Source organism: Schistocerca serialis, chromosome 5 (genome assembly GCF_023864345.2).
Source record: "Schistocerca serialis cubense isolate TAMUIC-IGC-003099 chromosome 5, iqSchSeri2.2, whole genome shotgun sequence".
Lineage (NCBI taxonomy): Eukaryota > Metazoa > Arthropoda > Insecta > Orthoptera > Acrididae > Schistocerca > Schistocerca serialis.
The window spans coordinates 631,658,642-631,675,470 of NC_064642.1; the positions used below are offsets into that span (position 1 = coordinate 631,658,642).

The window sequence follows — 16,829 nt, forward strand, 5'->3', positions numbered from 1 at the left end:
CCACGAAAGCCCCATTGATGCAGTTGTGTGAGAATACTGTGTCTCCAAGCAGTATCATACACCTTAATGATACCAAAGTATATGCCAGTATGGAGGATAACCTGCTGAGTAGCTGCCTCTAGCAGGGTCGTGTTGTCGACAGTGGACTAAAATCTCTGGAATCCACACTAGGAGCAGCTAAGGAATTGCCTGGTCTTCAACAACCAGACCAGATGATGGTTAACCCTTAACTCCAGGGTCTTTCCTACACCTTTCATTAAGGCGACACTGAGAACTACTGGGACATGTGCAGTCCTTTCTTGGTTCAAGGGGTGACATCAAAATTGCCTCTCAATACAAGTTGTGGAAGTTATCTGTCTACAATATAAAATTGAAACATTCAAGGAGGATTTCCTTTGACAATGCTGGCAAATGTCTAAGCAAGCACTACTGGATTTGGTCGTGACTAAGTGGAGTACCACAATTCTCAGACAGTGCCAATTGTAGGTCCCACATGAAGAAGGGGTAGTTGTAAGACTCAGAATTGCTGGATTCTAAGTCAAACTTGCCCGGAATACACTGCAGTCCCTACACCAGACAGGGTGAGCCCTGTGGCAGTTGACACACTTTCAAGGAGATTAACAACCAACACCATCATGGGCAGCCTTACCACATTTGCCACAAATGGGTTCTCCCTTACATCCAAAACACTCGCATGTAAAGCAGCACGCTTGGTTAGGGGGTGGGGGTGGGGGGGGGGGGTGGGGGGGGGGGGGGAAGGGTTGCACACTGAGGCAGAGGAAACCAGGCTGAATGTGTTCTGGAAGAGTCATCCTGCTGAAAGTCATTTATACCGAGTCAAATTTCATGAGATTGTCATCCATGCATTTCATTATGCCCTGTACATCAACAATGCTTTCCTGGAACCACTGGCTTTCAGTTCCTCTTAGGGAATGTCAACCAGATCCCTGGAAGTCAGTGAACCTTTGCAGCAGTTCCAGGTGGTGTGCAGTTCACTTTCTATTGCGTACTCCCCGAAGCATTGAACTTGCTTTCTGTTTTTCACTTGTTGGGAATTAGATGTTTCTACCAGCAGGGTCCCCTTTTGCAAGCATTTGACAGATTTCAAACTTTTAGTGATTCCCTCTAAACATTTTTGTGTGTAAAAAGTGAAACTTTCTCAAAACTCCCCTCTTTCCATTTAATTATACGGCAATCAGCATGTGTTCTGTTACTCAATATTGAAGGAGTTTGTGTAATCCCCAAGATTGGAGGACTGGCTACACAAGCCCTCTTGTTTGACTGGGCATTGGTACATGCCAACAGCACACCCTTTCTGCTGGGAGAAGAGATCTTTAAGGATCCACCCTGGTCCCACGAGCAGCTATGGAAACAGAAGTCTTCCTGGGCAGAGCCCCAAGCACCTAGATAAGCCTTATACAACTGAGGTGTGGTAAGTTCTCCAGAGGTTGCCCACTAACAACTATTCCACCTCAACAGCCATGCATCTCATCAGCGAGCAGTACACCTTGAGAGTGAGGGTTGAACTTTTTCCCCTGTGAGGGACAACGTTCCACGAATTTGCTGTACAGTGGGCATTGAAGCATGCTCAAAGCTTATGGCAAGAGAGGACTGGTGGTACTTACCAGTCCCCATGGAAACCTAGCACCAAGCCAATTTAAGGCCCACAGAAAAATTTTAACCATATGCCATGTTGAGAGGTGACAGTCACTGACAGTTATAGTAGTTCAATGCTACCAAATTTTGTAAATGCCACAACAGTCACAGATTGTAAATATTTGCTTATTCAATTACCAGTTTCAATCCTTCTGACTGTCTTCTGATTGATCTGTCTTCATGAAGCTAACAGAGAAAGCAATTAAAATATCAGGAACGTCCGGAATGTAAGTTCTGTCACTGTTTTTCATACAGAAACTTTATTGTCAGAAAGAAAGAGACCATGGCATGTTTACCTATAGATCTTGCACTATTTTTTGACTTGGTCACAACCAACATTGAGACATTTGTCATAGAGTGCAATCAATTTGAAGAAACCACTCTGGAAAAACTCTGCGCCCTGTGATGCAAGGAAATGTCACACAGCTTGCTCCACCTCAACATTTCCTGTACTCTAACAATGTTTTCATTTGTGGATGTGGAAGGACATTCACTTCAACCTTCATCTTCCACACCAACTTCCTTAGCTGAAAATGCAACATCAGTGACCAACCATCTGACAAGACATGACCTAACCATACACAGTCTGTAGCGATTCATGGATGATGGACACCCTAGTAGCATGTGCTCGTTCATACCACATAACAGCAAACACTTCCATTGGAAACTATGTTTTTAGCATACAAACATCAGCCATTGTGATTTGTACTCTAATAACATAAGGCACATTGGTCTGTAGCTATTCTCTCCTTTGGCACTCTGTGCGTGTCATTCCTCCTCCACCGACATCCCTTCCATCACATAACCGATAATGTAAGTGGACTCGTATGGTGCTGGTGACACCTGGTGTACTATTTTCTGTTTCAAAATAGTGACAAGATTACTTTCAAACATCCGTTGGATGCAGCTGTGAGTGGCATTCTCATTATGTAAAATCATGATAAAATAGTAACCACAGATGTCCCATAATGTTGGATATTCACTTGCGTACTGTGCTTAGTAATTAGCCAACAATATCTAGTAGCCATACCCCCTTAGCCGTTTGCACTGGTGTTTTCAGCACAGCGATGACATTATGGGACATATAGTTCCTATTTTATTATGATTCTATTTCACGTGGCAATGCCTCTAATGGTTACATATTTTAATTCCTTTCTCTGTTGACTTCATGAAGACATATCATACTGAAAATGATCGAAAGGATGGAATCAAGTAACTGAATGAACAAATACTTGCAATCAGTTACTTACAGCTTTTACAAATTTCCATATGCCATTGTCACAGTAGGTTTGTGAAATTCCTTACATATTTTTAGGCTAGCAAGATTAATTCCACAACCAATAATTTTCCCCTTAAATCTACAAAGAAAATACCACTGGCATTCAGAATCTGATAAAATATTTTGCTGTAGTGCAACCCACCAACTTGCTTCAAGACAGCTTTGTATGACGAGAATTAATAGCTAAAGTAAAATGGCAGTAGACTGTAAAACCAGTACTAAAGTGCACATAGAATAAAAAATTTAATATATAGGGGCATTAACAAACCCTATATCAGGATACAGCCACGCAAGTCCTCTCAGCACTCTTCTCAGACGAGGAATTCCTGTGCTAGTTAAGTGACTAAAACATACATTTGCTGGCATTGTCCTCAGTATATCTTTCTCGATTTGTTTTGAAGTCATGAGAGCGTCATTACTTGATGCTTTTACAATATCTTTGTAGGACATTTCAGATGACATTTTTTTCTGAAGTGCTCCTGAAACAAATTAAGATTATATTTTACAGGAGCAAGTGTCTACATTCTATATTCTTGTTCTCTGACAACTCACCTGACAACCTCATCCACATTTGTGGTCTTAACGAGTGAGGTATACCAGCAAGTACCATAGACCGAAGTTTCTCTGTTCGGGGAAGTGTGACATCTACCTTGTCCCATGTCAGATCACACACTTCCTTATTGTGACTAAATTCTAAATGAGCTACCCATTGCAATCTGGAAACAAGTCACATTTGATTACATCTAACAAGTATACAAATCTAATTGCACTCTGGTGAAAGAAATTTAAGTTTAGATGGAGTTTATGTGCCTACTAAGCATGATATACCTCTGCTGTGGATCCTCTACAAATGGAATGCTTAATAGTTTCTTTGAACTCTGTTCTGGACCATCTTCTTCCTCCACACGAAAGCCAAATTCATCAAACCTGGAATCAAGCAATATCTGGTGTGGCACATTAAATTTTTAATTAAAATGGATTAAGGTAATGTCATTATAAAAACCTGTAATCTGGCTGTGAATTTGGATCATCTGGTTGCTGTCCAAGTTTGCTGAGAATATCTTGTGGCCACATGGAGGGTGTTAAGGCAGAGAAAGGACCTCCTGGAGTTGGAGTCACTCCCTCAGCCATTATACTGATACCTTCAGACACCTCTCCCACAAAGGACAGCTCTCCCTCACCATCATCTTCAGACAATGCTGTCTCTACTTTCTCCTGTTAAGAGAACATGGATTTAAAAATTATAGATTTTACAAACCAATTATTGTCAATCACAAATGTGCATCTCAGCTATATACAGTTGAAAAATTAAATCAATGTGGATTTTATTAATGTGCAACTATTCCACTTTTGCTCCTCATGAACACTAAGTAGTACCTAAGATCACTAAGTAATATTTTGACTACCAAGCACAACATACTAACATTAAGAACTTTTTAGTTGATGTTAGTGAAACTTGACAGCCTACCTGTAGTGTTAAGCATTTTCCTACTACCTTGGAGAGCACAAATTGAATTAAACTAAACTCCGTCTGAACCAGCCTTGTAAGGCTCAATGTTAAAGACCGGCCGCCGTGCCATCCTCAGCCCACAGGCGTCACTGGAAACGGATATGGAGGGGCGTGTGGTCAGCATACCGCTCTCCCAACTGTATGCCAGTTTACAAGACTGGAGCCACTACTTCTCAATCAAGTAGCTCCTCAGTTTACCTAGCAAGGGCTGAGTGCACCCCGCTTGCCAACAGTGCTCGGCAGACCAGTTGGTCACCCATCCAGGTGCTAGTGCAGCCCGACAGCATTTAACTTCGGTGATCCGACAGGAACCGGTGTTACCACTGCGGCAAGGCCATTGGCAGAGATTGAAGTAGCCGACCAGTTAAAGGACAAGAGCAGGCTTCAAATCAAGGTTTTTGTGGTTCCCTTAAATCAATTACACAAAATAACAGCCTAGTACATTTATTTTTTGACAATCGGCTTGTGCTGCTTCTCTAACCTCACCAACAAAACGTTCAGCCATTATCTTTCTTTACAGGAAAACTCAGCAGCATACAATTATTTCTTATACCCCCATTTATGTTTCCAATATTAATTCTACTGCAATCATAACTTTTTGCGTCAGATACAGCCAGTCCTGTAATCTTTTTTCCTCTTTTTTCTTTTCTTCAACTGTTGGAGTACTGTAGTAACAAAACCAACAGTGGTATCCTTTCAGTATGGAGAGCTGCAGAATTTTCTGAACATCTGCACCTTGACAACATGTACCATTTACACCATGACATATTTGGTCAGCATGAGGCACATTTTCAACTAATGAAATATACAATTTTAGTACACCAATTGATATGTTCTGCATAATTAATGCAATTAAGGTCAATGGATCAGAGACAATTAAATAGTATTGTTAACCTACTTCCCATGCTGCACTATCACTCCTTCAGTCAGGAAAGCGTCCCCTTGACTTTAGATGTGGGGTATACACTGAACTCTGTCAACATTATTGCATAATTTTTGTTGGATTGTTTTGTTTTAGAGCACAAAAACAACTAGGGACATATGCACCCATGTCAGAACGAGAGAGAGAGAGAGAGAGAGAGAGAGAGAGAGAGAGAGAGAGAGAGAGAGAGAGAGAGAGAACTAGCTTAAAAATTGAAGCGTTGGCAGAAGAGCCAACACTGTGTTGCTAGAGGAGGCTGAAATGCACGCTTTTAAGCTCACGCAGATTGGCGTGAGGTCTGGAACAAGGTAAAGTAATTACCCTATAAAGAAAAGAACGTTGTTCTTGGAATACTTAACTTTAATCCACAATTGGAGAACATCGCTCTTGTTAAGACAGTATTACAATCTCAATATAAACTGGTAATGGCGCCTTGCTAGGTCGTAGCAAATGAGGTAGCTGAAGGCTATGCTAACTATCGTCTCAGCAAATGAGCAAAGTCTGCTGTACAACTGGGGCGAGTGCTAGTAAGTCTCTCTAGACCTGCCGTGTGGTGGCGCTCGGTCTGCAATCACTGACAGTGGCGACACGCGGGTCCGACGTACACTAATGGACCGTGGCCGATTTAAAGGCTACCACCTAGCAAGTGTGGTGTCTGGCGGTGACACCACAAAAATGGCTATACTTTAAAGCCAAGCAACAGAAGGAAAGAAAGCTAGAAACAGGGACTTGGAGAAAGATCCATCAAACATGCCACAGAGAAATGGAGGCCCTGAACTACAGATTATTGTCCTTCACCATGTCGTTATGACAGAAAAAAGTAAAACAAGGGTGACAGCCTGTATGTTGTTTGCTAAAACGGCCAATAACTCAGATGGCAAACATAAATGAGAACAAGAGTGATTTAGAAAAGGGCATTCCTTCAGGACATGGTGAACTGCCAGAGGTGGACGGCAATGAGCATATAGTGGTGTGGGAGCACCACTTAACAAATAACGATGGCTAAAAAGACAGTGCCAATACGTAACCTAGTTAAAATGATCTCTTTGCAGTGAGAGGAGGTTGTTCAAGCTGATGGGAGAGGCTTAATTCCCTGGAGCTTGTTCCCATAAAGGGAGAAACCAGTGGTGGTGCCAAAGGGACCCCGCCTCTGACAGACGGCAACAGAGAGATCATCAGAGGGAGTGGAAGAACTAGCGCCGAGGTATGAGGACTGCAGCCTTGGTAGCAGTGTCAGTGGACTCATTTCCCGTCAGACCGACGTGACCAGGAACCCACATAAACATCCCAGTGGCTCCATCAAGAGTGAGCGAGTGACAGCTTTCCTGTACCCATTGCACAAAGGGATAGACGGTACAGCACACTGGGGCTCTGAAGGGTACAGAGCGTCTGAGCAGATGATGCAATTGAAAAGCCCGTGTCACCAGATGTACTGCGCGGCCTGATACAGCACTAAGAGCTATGCTGTAATTACTGAGCAGTGTTCCAGAAGCAGACACTGGAAATTGTTGGTGCCAATAATGAAGGCACACCCAACACCAATGTCAGTCCAAGACCCATCATTGCACACACATGTACTACTGTGAAGTTCCATGCGAAGGTTGTGAAACTTACAGCGATAGAGCAAGGCTGGAGTAGTGTCTTTAGAAAGCAAATGAAGACCAAGGTGAACACAGGTTGCTGCACAAAGCCAAGATGGTGAAGTGTTTATACCTATCAGGAAAGTGGTAGGTGCATGAAGTTAAGCTGCCAGAGAAAAAGCCGAAAGTGAAGTCCAGGAGGTAACAGAAGAGGGGGTTAGTTCCATTCTGGCGATAAAAGGAGTCATCAAAGCAGGAAGCGTAGAATGGGTAGTCAGCCACAGCAGACAAACGACATGTGCACCTGAAAAGTAGAAAGTCACAGCGGTATGACAGCAGCAGTTCGGCTGCTTCAGCAAGCAGACTAAACCAGGATGGTGTAGAAGGCCAGATGGATGCTAAAAATGGTGGAAAGTTTTGAGATAGCGCAAGAGGGACAGATGCATGAACAAAACATCTATAGTCTAGTTTCGAATGGACAAGGTACTGATTCAAACTGAGGAGGGTGGTCTAATCCGCTCCCCATGAAGTATCGCTGAGGACATGGAGGACATTTAGGGACCGCATACAGTGGGTGGCAAGGTAAGACACATGGGAGGACCAAGAAAGTTTCCTATCAAGCATGAGCCCCAGGAATTCTTTAGTTTCAATGAACTTAAGAGCAACAAGACCAAGATGTAAAGACGGTGGAAGAAACCAATTGTGCCGCCAGAAATTCATACAAACAGCTTTGTCAGTGGAAAAGCAAAAGCTATTTACTATTGATGTTCCATGCGTAATGATAATAGAGACATCACTGAAGACTCTGATCAAGGAGCCAAGTCTATGGCGAACTGCAATAGATGGCAAAATCATCAGCGAAAAGTGAGCCGGATATGCCCGACAGCAGACAGACCACAATACAGTTAATGGTGATAGCAAAGAGGATGACACTACGTACAGAATCCTGAGGCACACCATTTTCATTGATAAAGGTGTCCAACAAGGCAGAACCCACACATACCTTGAAAACTCTGTCTTAAGACTTCCTGAAGGAAACAGGGCAGGTGGTTATGGAAGCCCTACGTGTATAGAGTACAGAGGATACCAGTCCTCCAGCAGGTGTCATAGGCTTTCTCAAAAAAAAAAAAAAAAAAAAAGAACCCTGGTATTTCTGCAGAAAACTATTCGTGACACGAGTTGACGAAGTGACAAGATGGTCAACTGCAGAACAGCACACTTGAAAGTAGTAAATTGCGAGACTCAAGCCGGGCATGAATCATATGTTCCATCACCCTGCAAACACAGCTGGCGAGGGAAATGGGCTGATACCTAGAAGGAATGTGTTTGTCCTTGCCAGGCTTAGGTAAGAGTATGACAGTGGCTTCACGCAGCATCTGGGGAATGTGCCCTGTGCAACTGTATGTATGAAGGAGAAAGTGCTCACCCGTAAAAGAAAGGTTCTGCAACATCTCAATGTTATCATCCAGCCCTGGGGCAGAGGATCGGGATGAAGTGAGAGCACAAGCTAGCTCGCTCACAGTGAAGGTGGCATTGTAGCACGATTCTGAGAATAAGGGTATTGCCTGAACCTCCTCAACTCATTTCCAATGGAAGAAGGCAGGGTGATCGTGGGTGGGTCTCAGAATATCCGCAAAGTAGCGGCCCAGGAAATTGTATAATGGACCTTGGTCCCAGACAGCTATCCAAGGTTGGCCCACACACGGAAGAAGGTGTGGAACTGTTGAAAGAAGTACTAAAGGAAATCAAGCTAGCTTTTCTCCTATCCCGAAGAACGCAATGCCATTGTGTATGCTATTGTTTGCAACGAATGCAGTTGGCCATCATAGGATGATGGTTGAAAATGCTGAGAGCACATCTCTGCATTTGAATTGTGTCATAGAACACCTCAGTCCACAAATAACCAGGACATGGCGTGGCAAAAAGGAAGTGCGAGGAATGGAACATTGTACGACGATAAGGATAATGTTTGTAAGATATTATACCTGGTCATCGCAAATGGGGAAATGATTTTTGTCAAAGGTCGCCAGCGAGGAGTAGAGCCTCCAGTCAGTCTTAGAATGTTGCCATTTGGGTGTGCAAGTAGGTGTGGTAGGACTCAGCAATTGAGTAGAACACGGGAAATGGCCACTAGAGTACATGTCAGAGAGAACAGACCACTCGAGATGATGGGCAAGCTGGGCAGTGCAGAAGGAGACATCCAGCTGAAGGAAGTCTGCCCTGGTGACAATGAATCACAGAGGGACAAACAGTACAAAGGGAAAAAGTCAAGTGAGGAAGGAAAATGCAGACTGCAACAGCCAAAAGCCAGGTAGTCATGGAGACGGGGAGATGGGTTGACTATGAATGTCATCACTGACGGAGTTCCCAAGAGATGGAATGTCATCCTTGGGAGGGGGTGGGCAACTAGACCGGTAAGAAATGCGAGAGCTCAAATGTGGCCATGAGGACACAATTTTGTTTCTTGGGCGCAGAGGAGAAGCGGATGCTGCGATTCTAAAAGCAGCCATAAGCCCACTTTATCGGATCGAAGGCTGGGAATGTTCCACTGGAGGCGAGTCATAACAAGGAAAGGGGAGGAGGGAAAAAAATGAAGGAGTGTCACTTTGATGGCTGCCGAGTGCCGGCCTTTGAAGGCTCACTGCTGCAGGGCACAGAGGCTGGAGAAACCTGCCCCCACGAGATCTATGGGGCATTGGCATTCTCCCTCTGTCAATCTGTGGAATCCAGGGCAGAAAAACAGTTTGTGGTTTGCACTGTCTACACGGAGGTCAACCAGGCGAGGTTATCACATGGCGACACCTTTGAAGAGGATCTCCAAGTCGGCGAAGACGAAGACTGTTTGCCTTTGTTTGACTTCTTGGAGCCTTTCAGGTTGACAGAGGAAGTTTCAGATGTTTGTTGGCTGGAGGGACATAGGAAGTCTTCACGGGAGTATTCCTTCTGTCCTTTCCAGCCTGCCGGTTGTGTACAAGGTGACTCCACCCCGTGAGGCGAAAGTTTGATGGCACATTTCACAGCTGGAGGAGGAGATGAGGGTGCTACCCTGACACTGGGTGATTTCACAACTGCAGTGCTGAAGCTGAGGTCACATGTCTGTGTGGCCATGTCCTTCGTGGAGCGAGATGTAGCAAGAACAGTCTTAAGTACTGGATGGTAGAATGCAGATTTTCTGACTAACCAATAACTTCTGAACAACTGGATAAGGCACTTTTTCCTTCGCCTGGAGATCCTGCAGAGCCCCCTCATGGGACAATCCCAGGAGGAAGCAGCACTGTCACCATTGCAGTTGATACAGTGAGGAGGAGGCAGACAACTGTCCTTGTCAGCATCCATACCACAGATTATACATTTGGCCAGGTGTTCACAAAACATTCCAGTGAGGCTGTAACGATGACATTGCTAGCAGCACATCAAGATTGGAATGTACTGTCTCACTGTGTCAACTTCATAGCTTGCTTTGACCACTGACGGAAGCAGTGATAAAGAGTTGTGTGGGCACTAAGAATGCATCTACCTTTTTCATAACCCAATGGGACTGCAATGACACGCTGATCAGAGAGGTAGATTTGGATTTCTGACCGAGTCACACTGTTGAGCAGCCTAGCATAAATAACACCACAGGAAGAATTCAATGTTTGATGGGCCTCGATACGAACAGGATATCTATGGAGGAGTGTAGCTGCAAGTAGTTGTACTTGAGGATCAGAGCTAGTCTCCAAAAGCAAAGTGTCATTTCATAAATGAGAGCAGTATTTCACATGGCCAGCAATTGCATGCTGTGAGAGAGTCTGAATTGTTAGCCTCATTCCATTTAATCTGGTAGATGTTGACTGAAGATGACAACTGGCTCATTGTGAGAAAATCCCGCACGATTGCCAGCAACTTCGATGGTGTGCTCCTTCCAAATGGGACCTCACCTCAGAAGGAGGTGCCTTAGGCAATTGTTCACACCTCATGCCACACCACCGAAACATCTGACAGAGGGACCATTCGGCGATTTGGGAAGGTAGCAGCTCAGGCAAACACCCGTCCCTGGGCCTGGCCTGTACCAGGGGGTACGTGTAAATCCTACCTGTCAACCCACGAGTGGGAATTTCGCGTTACCAGTCACATGTTGTACATCAGACACATGGGCTGGCCTTCAGGAATGCATAGGGAGAAAGAAGAAAAACAGGAGTCTCAAATGTTGAAGCAGAGGGGAAAAAAAAAAAAAAAAAAAAAAAAAAAAAAAAAAAAAAAAAAAAAAAAAAAAAAAAAAAAGGGAACGAAAAACAGTGGAAAGACTGTTCTGATATCACCTACTGAATATGCAGAACACATTTTCAAAAACATCCTGGGTGGGGGGAAAAGAATAGCAAGAGGATAGACATGCTCCACAGAAGGGAAAAGATGCTGCAAAGGCTGGGGCCCCATGGTAGCAAAGCATGAACCCACCAAAGAGCAATGAGTGCCCCCACTCAGCTGAGCGAGTGCTTAACATCTTGCAAGGAGAATTGGCTATGAAGAAGCTGTGAAAGAGGTTGATGTCGCAATTGTTCAAAATCTACTAAAATGCATTCAGCACAACATTTAAACAGAATTTCTGGTAATGTTTAATCACAATCCATTCGATTTGATGAAATCTGGATCTATCATTACACATACCAGTCAAAACTATAGTCAGAGGCTGGCAAAAATGCACAGAAGAAAGCAGAGACTGTTTTGTCAGCTGGCAAGGTGATGGGCACTGCTTTTTGGGATTCCCTAGGATTACTTGGAGAAAGGTAGAACCAAAACTGGACACTGATATTTTATTGTTGAATAATTTGAAACTTGCATTGCCTGAATAAAGATCAACATTGGCAAACAAGAGAAGTGCCCTTTCACTAGGATAATGCACCATTACAAACATCAGTAATAACAATGATGAAGTGCACGATTTGGTCTTTGAATTTGTTCCCCATCCACCCAATACACCAGATTTAGCACCAAGTGACTCCATCCTGCTACCTAACTTGAAACTCACATGCTGGGAATAAATTTTCAATCAAATGAGAAGTAAGTTGAATTAAAAAGATACACCATAATGTGAAAAATCCGTGTTGCAGAATAATTTTGAATCCACATTAAATTACATCTATATTCGTGGCTAGAAAGTCTTATATAAGGTCAGAGGAAGACATGGGAATGCTGCCTCAAAGAACTCTACACCTAGCAAAGTGAAAACCTTTATTTATGGACCAGCTTTTTCCATTATCAAACTCAACTTGCGCAAAACTTCACAAAAATATTTGCAAACGGTAAAGGTAACAGCTAAAAGCCAATACGATTTACGAGGACTTCCATACAAATGTCGAAACATTAACACAGTATAAAGTGAGAATTTTGGATAGTGAGACTGAGGCAATAGCCATATTTAGAAAACATTCAGCGGTGAAAACTTCAATTAATAAATTAGGCCTAACAGAAAATATTTAGTATGCCATATTTTGCAATTTGCAAACCACATAGAATGTAAAAAGTGTAGTAAATGACATACTGGAATTAAACTGGTAAATTGAAAAATACTAATCAGATTTCAAGATGTAACTTCATAACCAGAATGAACAGTGCACATGTTATGTTCCAAACCACTGGCCTGTTGAAAAACTCAACACCTACAAATGCACCTACCTATACAGCCAATATGTTATTAAGATGCTAGAGAATAGGTTACAGTATGAAATGGTCCAATGTCAAACACAAGGCAAAAAATTTAAGATTAACATATTGACCATGAATTGAGCAGTTTCTGTAGTTACTACACATCCTGAATTCAAGACAGACTGCGTCACCTAACTCAAGGAAATTCATGATAACTGTCACTTCAGAGAGGGTTTTTTTTTTTTTTTTTTTTAATTGAAGTGTAATATATAGTGTGGCTTCAAATAAATCATTCTGACAAAGTCTTCATATTTGTTGCATTCTAGTTACAGTGGCATGTAGGTCCCGCCCAACTTTAGACGTTTTAGATTAACATGTGCTAGTTAATGCAAATCAAAGTTGTATTTACGTTTCTCTCCCTGTGGAAGACGCTAATGAAACTAGGAAACAATAATCATAACAGTATTATAGTGGTGTACATAAGAGCAACAGATTATGGATGACATTGTCATAAGATGCTCCAACTATCTACATTTTTGTTAAAAAAATAGCTATTTTAACAGCCTCTGCTGTAGTCAGTTACATTTGGTAACTAATATTGACCACATTCAATGTTTATCTTCAGATTTCACTAATCTGAAATTGTGAAAAGTCAAATTCCTCTAAAACAAACATATACTTTGAGTCATATAGAGCCAGTAAAACAGAGGCCCATGCTGGAATATGACACAGCTTTCTATTTCATTGGCTGTGCTTGGTATTTGTCTTTCAATATGTGGCTTTCAAGATTTTGTTGGGCCTTTGAGAATTTCAAATTATAACACAAGCACTTCTATGGCACTTTGGAATGTTCATACAGAATACAACAGCCTGTGAGGTGGTTTTTCTTAACATTCATATTAATCAGTTGTGTAAGTTATGTTTTCTTACATACCGGAGACTTATTCTATAAACACAATTTAAAGTTACATAACAAAAAGAATATTCCCTTCATTATATCAGTTTTTTAATGACATGGTTTACTATAGATTTAAACTGGTAAACTGAAGGGAGTTTATTTATGACCATTTCATTTCAAATTTAGTCCCGAGTGAGTCTGCAAACTATGTGCTGTATACAATGCAAATTAGCTACAGTAAAATAAAATTCCATACATTCCCATCAGAATGGCATCATGAATTTTAGTGTGCGTATTAACAAGCAGTGTACAACACTTCTTCCATAAGAAAAAATCCTGATTTTCAAATTTTAAAAATTTTGGTTCACTAAAATTTAGCATTTTTTATTAAAATAGTCAAGCAGCACATGGAAGTTATGGTGTAAATTTCAGGTCTGCAGGTCAAATATCTTTATATATGGTTATTTTGGGGTATGAAAACATGACAATCTCATACTTCTATAAACTTTAAAACTCTAGAACAAGAACGCCCAATTTTTTTTTTTTTCTGATTTTATATATTTTTTGTGCTTAGAGTGTGATAAAAAATTAATTCTGTGAAGGTTCAATTTCATTCGTTTATTGGTTGACTTCACATAGAAGTAATAATCTCTGTTGTCCTATATTGCCAGTAGATGTATGTCAAATGGGACCAAACAGTTCAATGGTAAATATACACTAGTTAGGAACTTGAACATTAAGTTTTACATTAACTTTTTGAAACACCTCTGGTTGAAGATGTACCAAACGAAAGTAAAAATCTGCATTTCATAACACAAGAAAAAATTGGAATGAGATTGTGATAGAAGACTCTCCCATGAAATCTTTGTTGCTATCATACTTATCTGTAGCATAGGCCCACACAAAGTACCACAGGAAAAACAAGTTACCTGATGATACTGCCATAATCTGTTTTAATGAGACTTAGAGGTAACAAGTTGGGCCAAAACTATTTATATAATTATTGGAACGGCTTTCTGTTAATTGTTTTTCAAAATAATAAATTGAGGGTCTTCAGCAACAGTTACTTGCATTTAAAGTCTTACGATTTCAATACAGTCAATAAATCTTTTAACATTTTCTACAAGTCTGCTATGTAGGATGAATGAAAAAGACTGTGGGATGTATGCTTTATTTCACTGAAATTACAGTATGTTCCATTCAGTCCATCAATATGGAGAAAACTTTGGAAAAGTTAAACTAAGAAAAGGAGTGTAGGAGTGCATAGTTTCATGGCCACATGCACTAAGAAAAAGAAATGTACTTAAGAAAAGTAACACCCTAATATGTTTCACCTTAAATGCTTGAGGTCTAATCAGCAGAAAGGTAAGAATTGTAACAACTTTAGCCAAGAAAGTCGTATTTCTTCTCCTTTCCATTCATTTTTATCGCTACCATTGCAATATTCAATTCCAATTGTTGTCTTCAGTCCATAGACTGGTTTTGATGCAGCTCTCAATGATTCTCTATACTGGTCAAACTTCATCTCCGAGCAACTACTGCACCCCTTTGAATCTGCTTAGTGTATTCATTTCTGTTTCCCTCTACGATTTTTACCCTCCATGCCTCCCTCCAATACTAAATTGGTTATCCCTTGATGCCTCAGAACGTATCCAACAATATCTATTGTAAACAATTTTACTTTAGCCTATCACAATGACAACGATTTATTTGAAGGGTCCTTATCACAATGTCGTCCTAATTTGTTTTCTGTTATGACCTGCAAGTTTACATTTTTGTTTGGTGCGTCTGCAACCATCGGTATTTCAGAAAGTTAATGTAAAACAAACTACAATTTTCCTGACTAGTTCGTGTGTTTCTCAGGGTGGAGCAAAATACGAACTATGCCAGCAATACATTTTTTCCTGATGGGTTTGGTATTTAGCAGAATACTCTAATAAAATAAAATGTTTCTCTTCGGATGCTTTTAGCCGGATTTATAGCAATATCAGTTACTCAATTTACAGAATGTACGTAGACGATGATTAACTGCAAAACTCTTCACATAGAAGTATGTAATAGTTAACACTCACATTATAGTCTTCCTTTCCTTGGTAGCCCTCATGTGGTCGAGTTCCAAACAATGTCTTCGCTATATCCATTGTCTAAAAATTTGAAATTAAAACTGCTTATTTGTACTTCACTGATGAGAAACTGCACGATCAACCACACTTAAGATGACAACAACGAAATGATTCACAGTAAAACTAAAGTGCCTCTAGTCAAAATTTAATCATGCTACTGTCACAACTCATTCTGTTGTTACTGTCCTGCCCTTCACCCTCGGTTAATGAAAACATATGGTTATATAGGCACCACCTGTCAAATCTCTTAAGCCCACAAAATTCAAAACATTTACTGCCCCATGGCAAAGATATTATAGGGTGACAAAACACTTTTTGAAAAAAAGGTAAGTTCTCCTTTTTATTGCATAAGCAGTCATGGAACTCATTGTGTTAGGATTTTATTTCATTACAGTTTTCTACTGTTATGGACAGAAATTTATACATATGACATATACGATGCTGCGTCGACGCCACCACAGTTCATGTTAGACTGTGACGCCACCTCCAGGTGGATTTGGCTTTCTGCTGTCAAGAAGCAATGAAATATCTTTATGTTTTCCTGTTGACCTGTTAGCTTTGTGAACAGTGTGTTCAACCACGTGTGTTTTGTTGTGTTTACAGCTTGTGTGAGAATTTATTGAGTACGGAATGACTACTGTAAGTTTTATCGTGTTTATTTTTTTCTGATAGTTTGATAATGTTCAACTGACTTAATTCATAATTATTTCTTTGGTTGCCATTTTTGTCAGTGTACGTGGGGCAAGTTGTATTACCGGCGATGGGTGTGTAATGTCGTAATTCGACTGCTACATAGCATTTCACGATATATTTCACTTAGTCTGGTTTAGTCATTTTGTACGTGATGCGTAGTCTTACTATGAAAATTCATAAAGGAAACAATGATGTAGATCTTGATGATGGGGAAGCCGGGGAAAACTCACAGCCGAGCTCCCTTGATTTTAAGACCTTTATTCCAATTATTATTTTTGGCAGAACCGTGCTATCATCTGCAGACTGGCATTACACTTTGCGTATATGTTGACATACATGTATCGTCGATATTTTGAGAACAGAAAATAACTAGTAATTGGAATAAATAAAATAAAGCGATTTTGGGTATCACTACATATACGATTGACAAAAGCGAAAGATACATTCATTTTCTATTTCAATAATGTTCACCCCATGGTAATTTTCATCCCACGTAAGCAAATTTCTTTTCCTCTGAGTTTGATAGATCGTATTCTACAGCAG

General features: G+C 41.0%; 2 protein-coding genes across 2 annotated transcripts in view; one reads left to right on the forward strand and one right to left on the reverse strand.

The window, feature by feature from the left end:
* The window catches only part of LOC126480830 (small G protein signaling modulator 3 homolog), a 166,414-nt gene extending 150,574 nt beyond the window's left edge, over positions 1-15,840 (reverse strand). Inside the window, exons 1-5 of the mRNA XM_050104174.1 lie at positions 15,543-15,840; positions 3,939-4,150; positions 3,764-3,862; positions 3,488-3,651; positions 3,204-3,414 (exon numbers count right to left, since the gene is read on the reverse strand). Coding sequence (XP_049960131.1) covers positions 3,204-3,414; positions 3,488-3,651; positions 3,764-3,862; positions 3,939-4,150; positions 15,543-15,611 — 755 coding nt within the window. The 5' untranslated portion in view covers positions 15,612-15,840. The remainder of the gene's footprint in view (positions 1-3,203; positions 3,415-3,487; positions 3,652-3,763; positions 3,863-3,938; positions 4,151-15,542) is intronic.
* A 275-nt stretch (positions 15,841-16,115) lies between these two features.
* Positions 16,116-16,829, forward strand: part of LOC126481327 (nucleolar complex protein 3 homolog) — a 107,235-nt gene continuing 106,521 nt past the window's right edge. Inside the window, exon 1 of the mRNA XM_050104994.1 lies at positions 16,116-16,232. Coding sequence (XP_049960951.1) covers positions 16,224-16,232 — 9 coding nt within the window. The 5' untranslated portion in view covers positions 16,116-16,223. The remainder of the gene's footprint in view (positions 16,233-16,829) is intronic.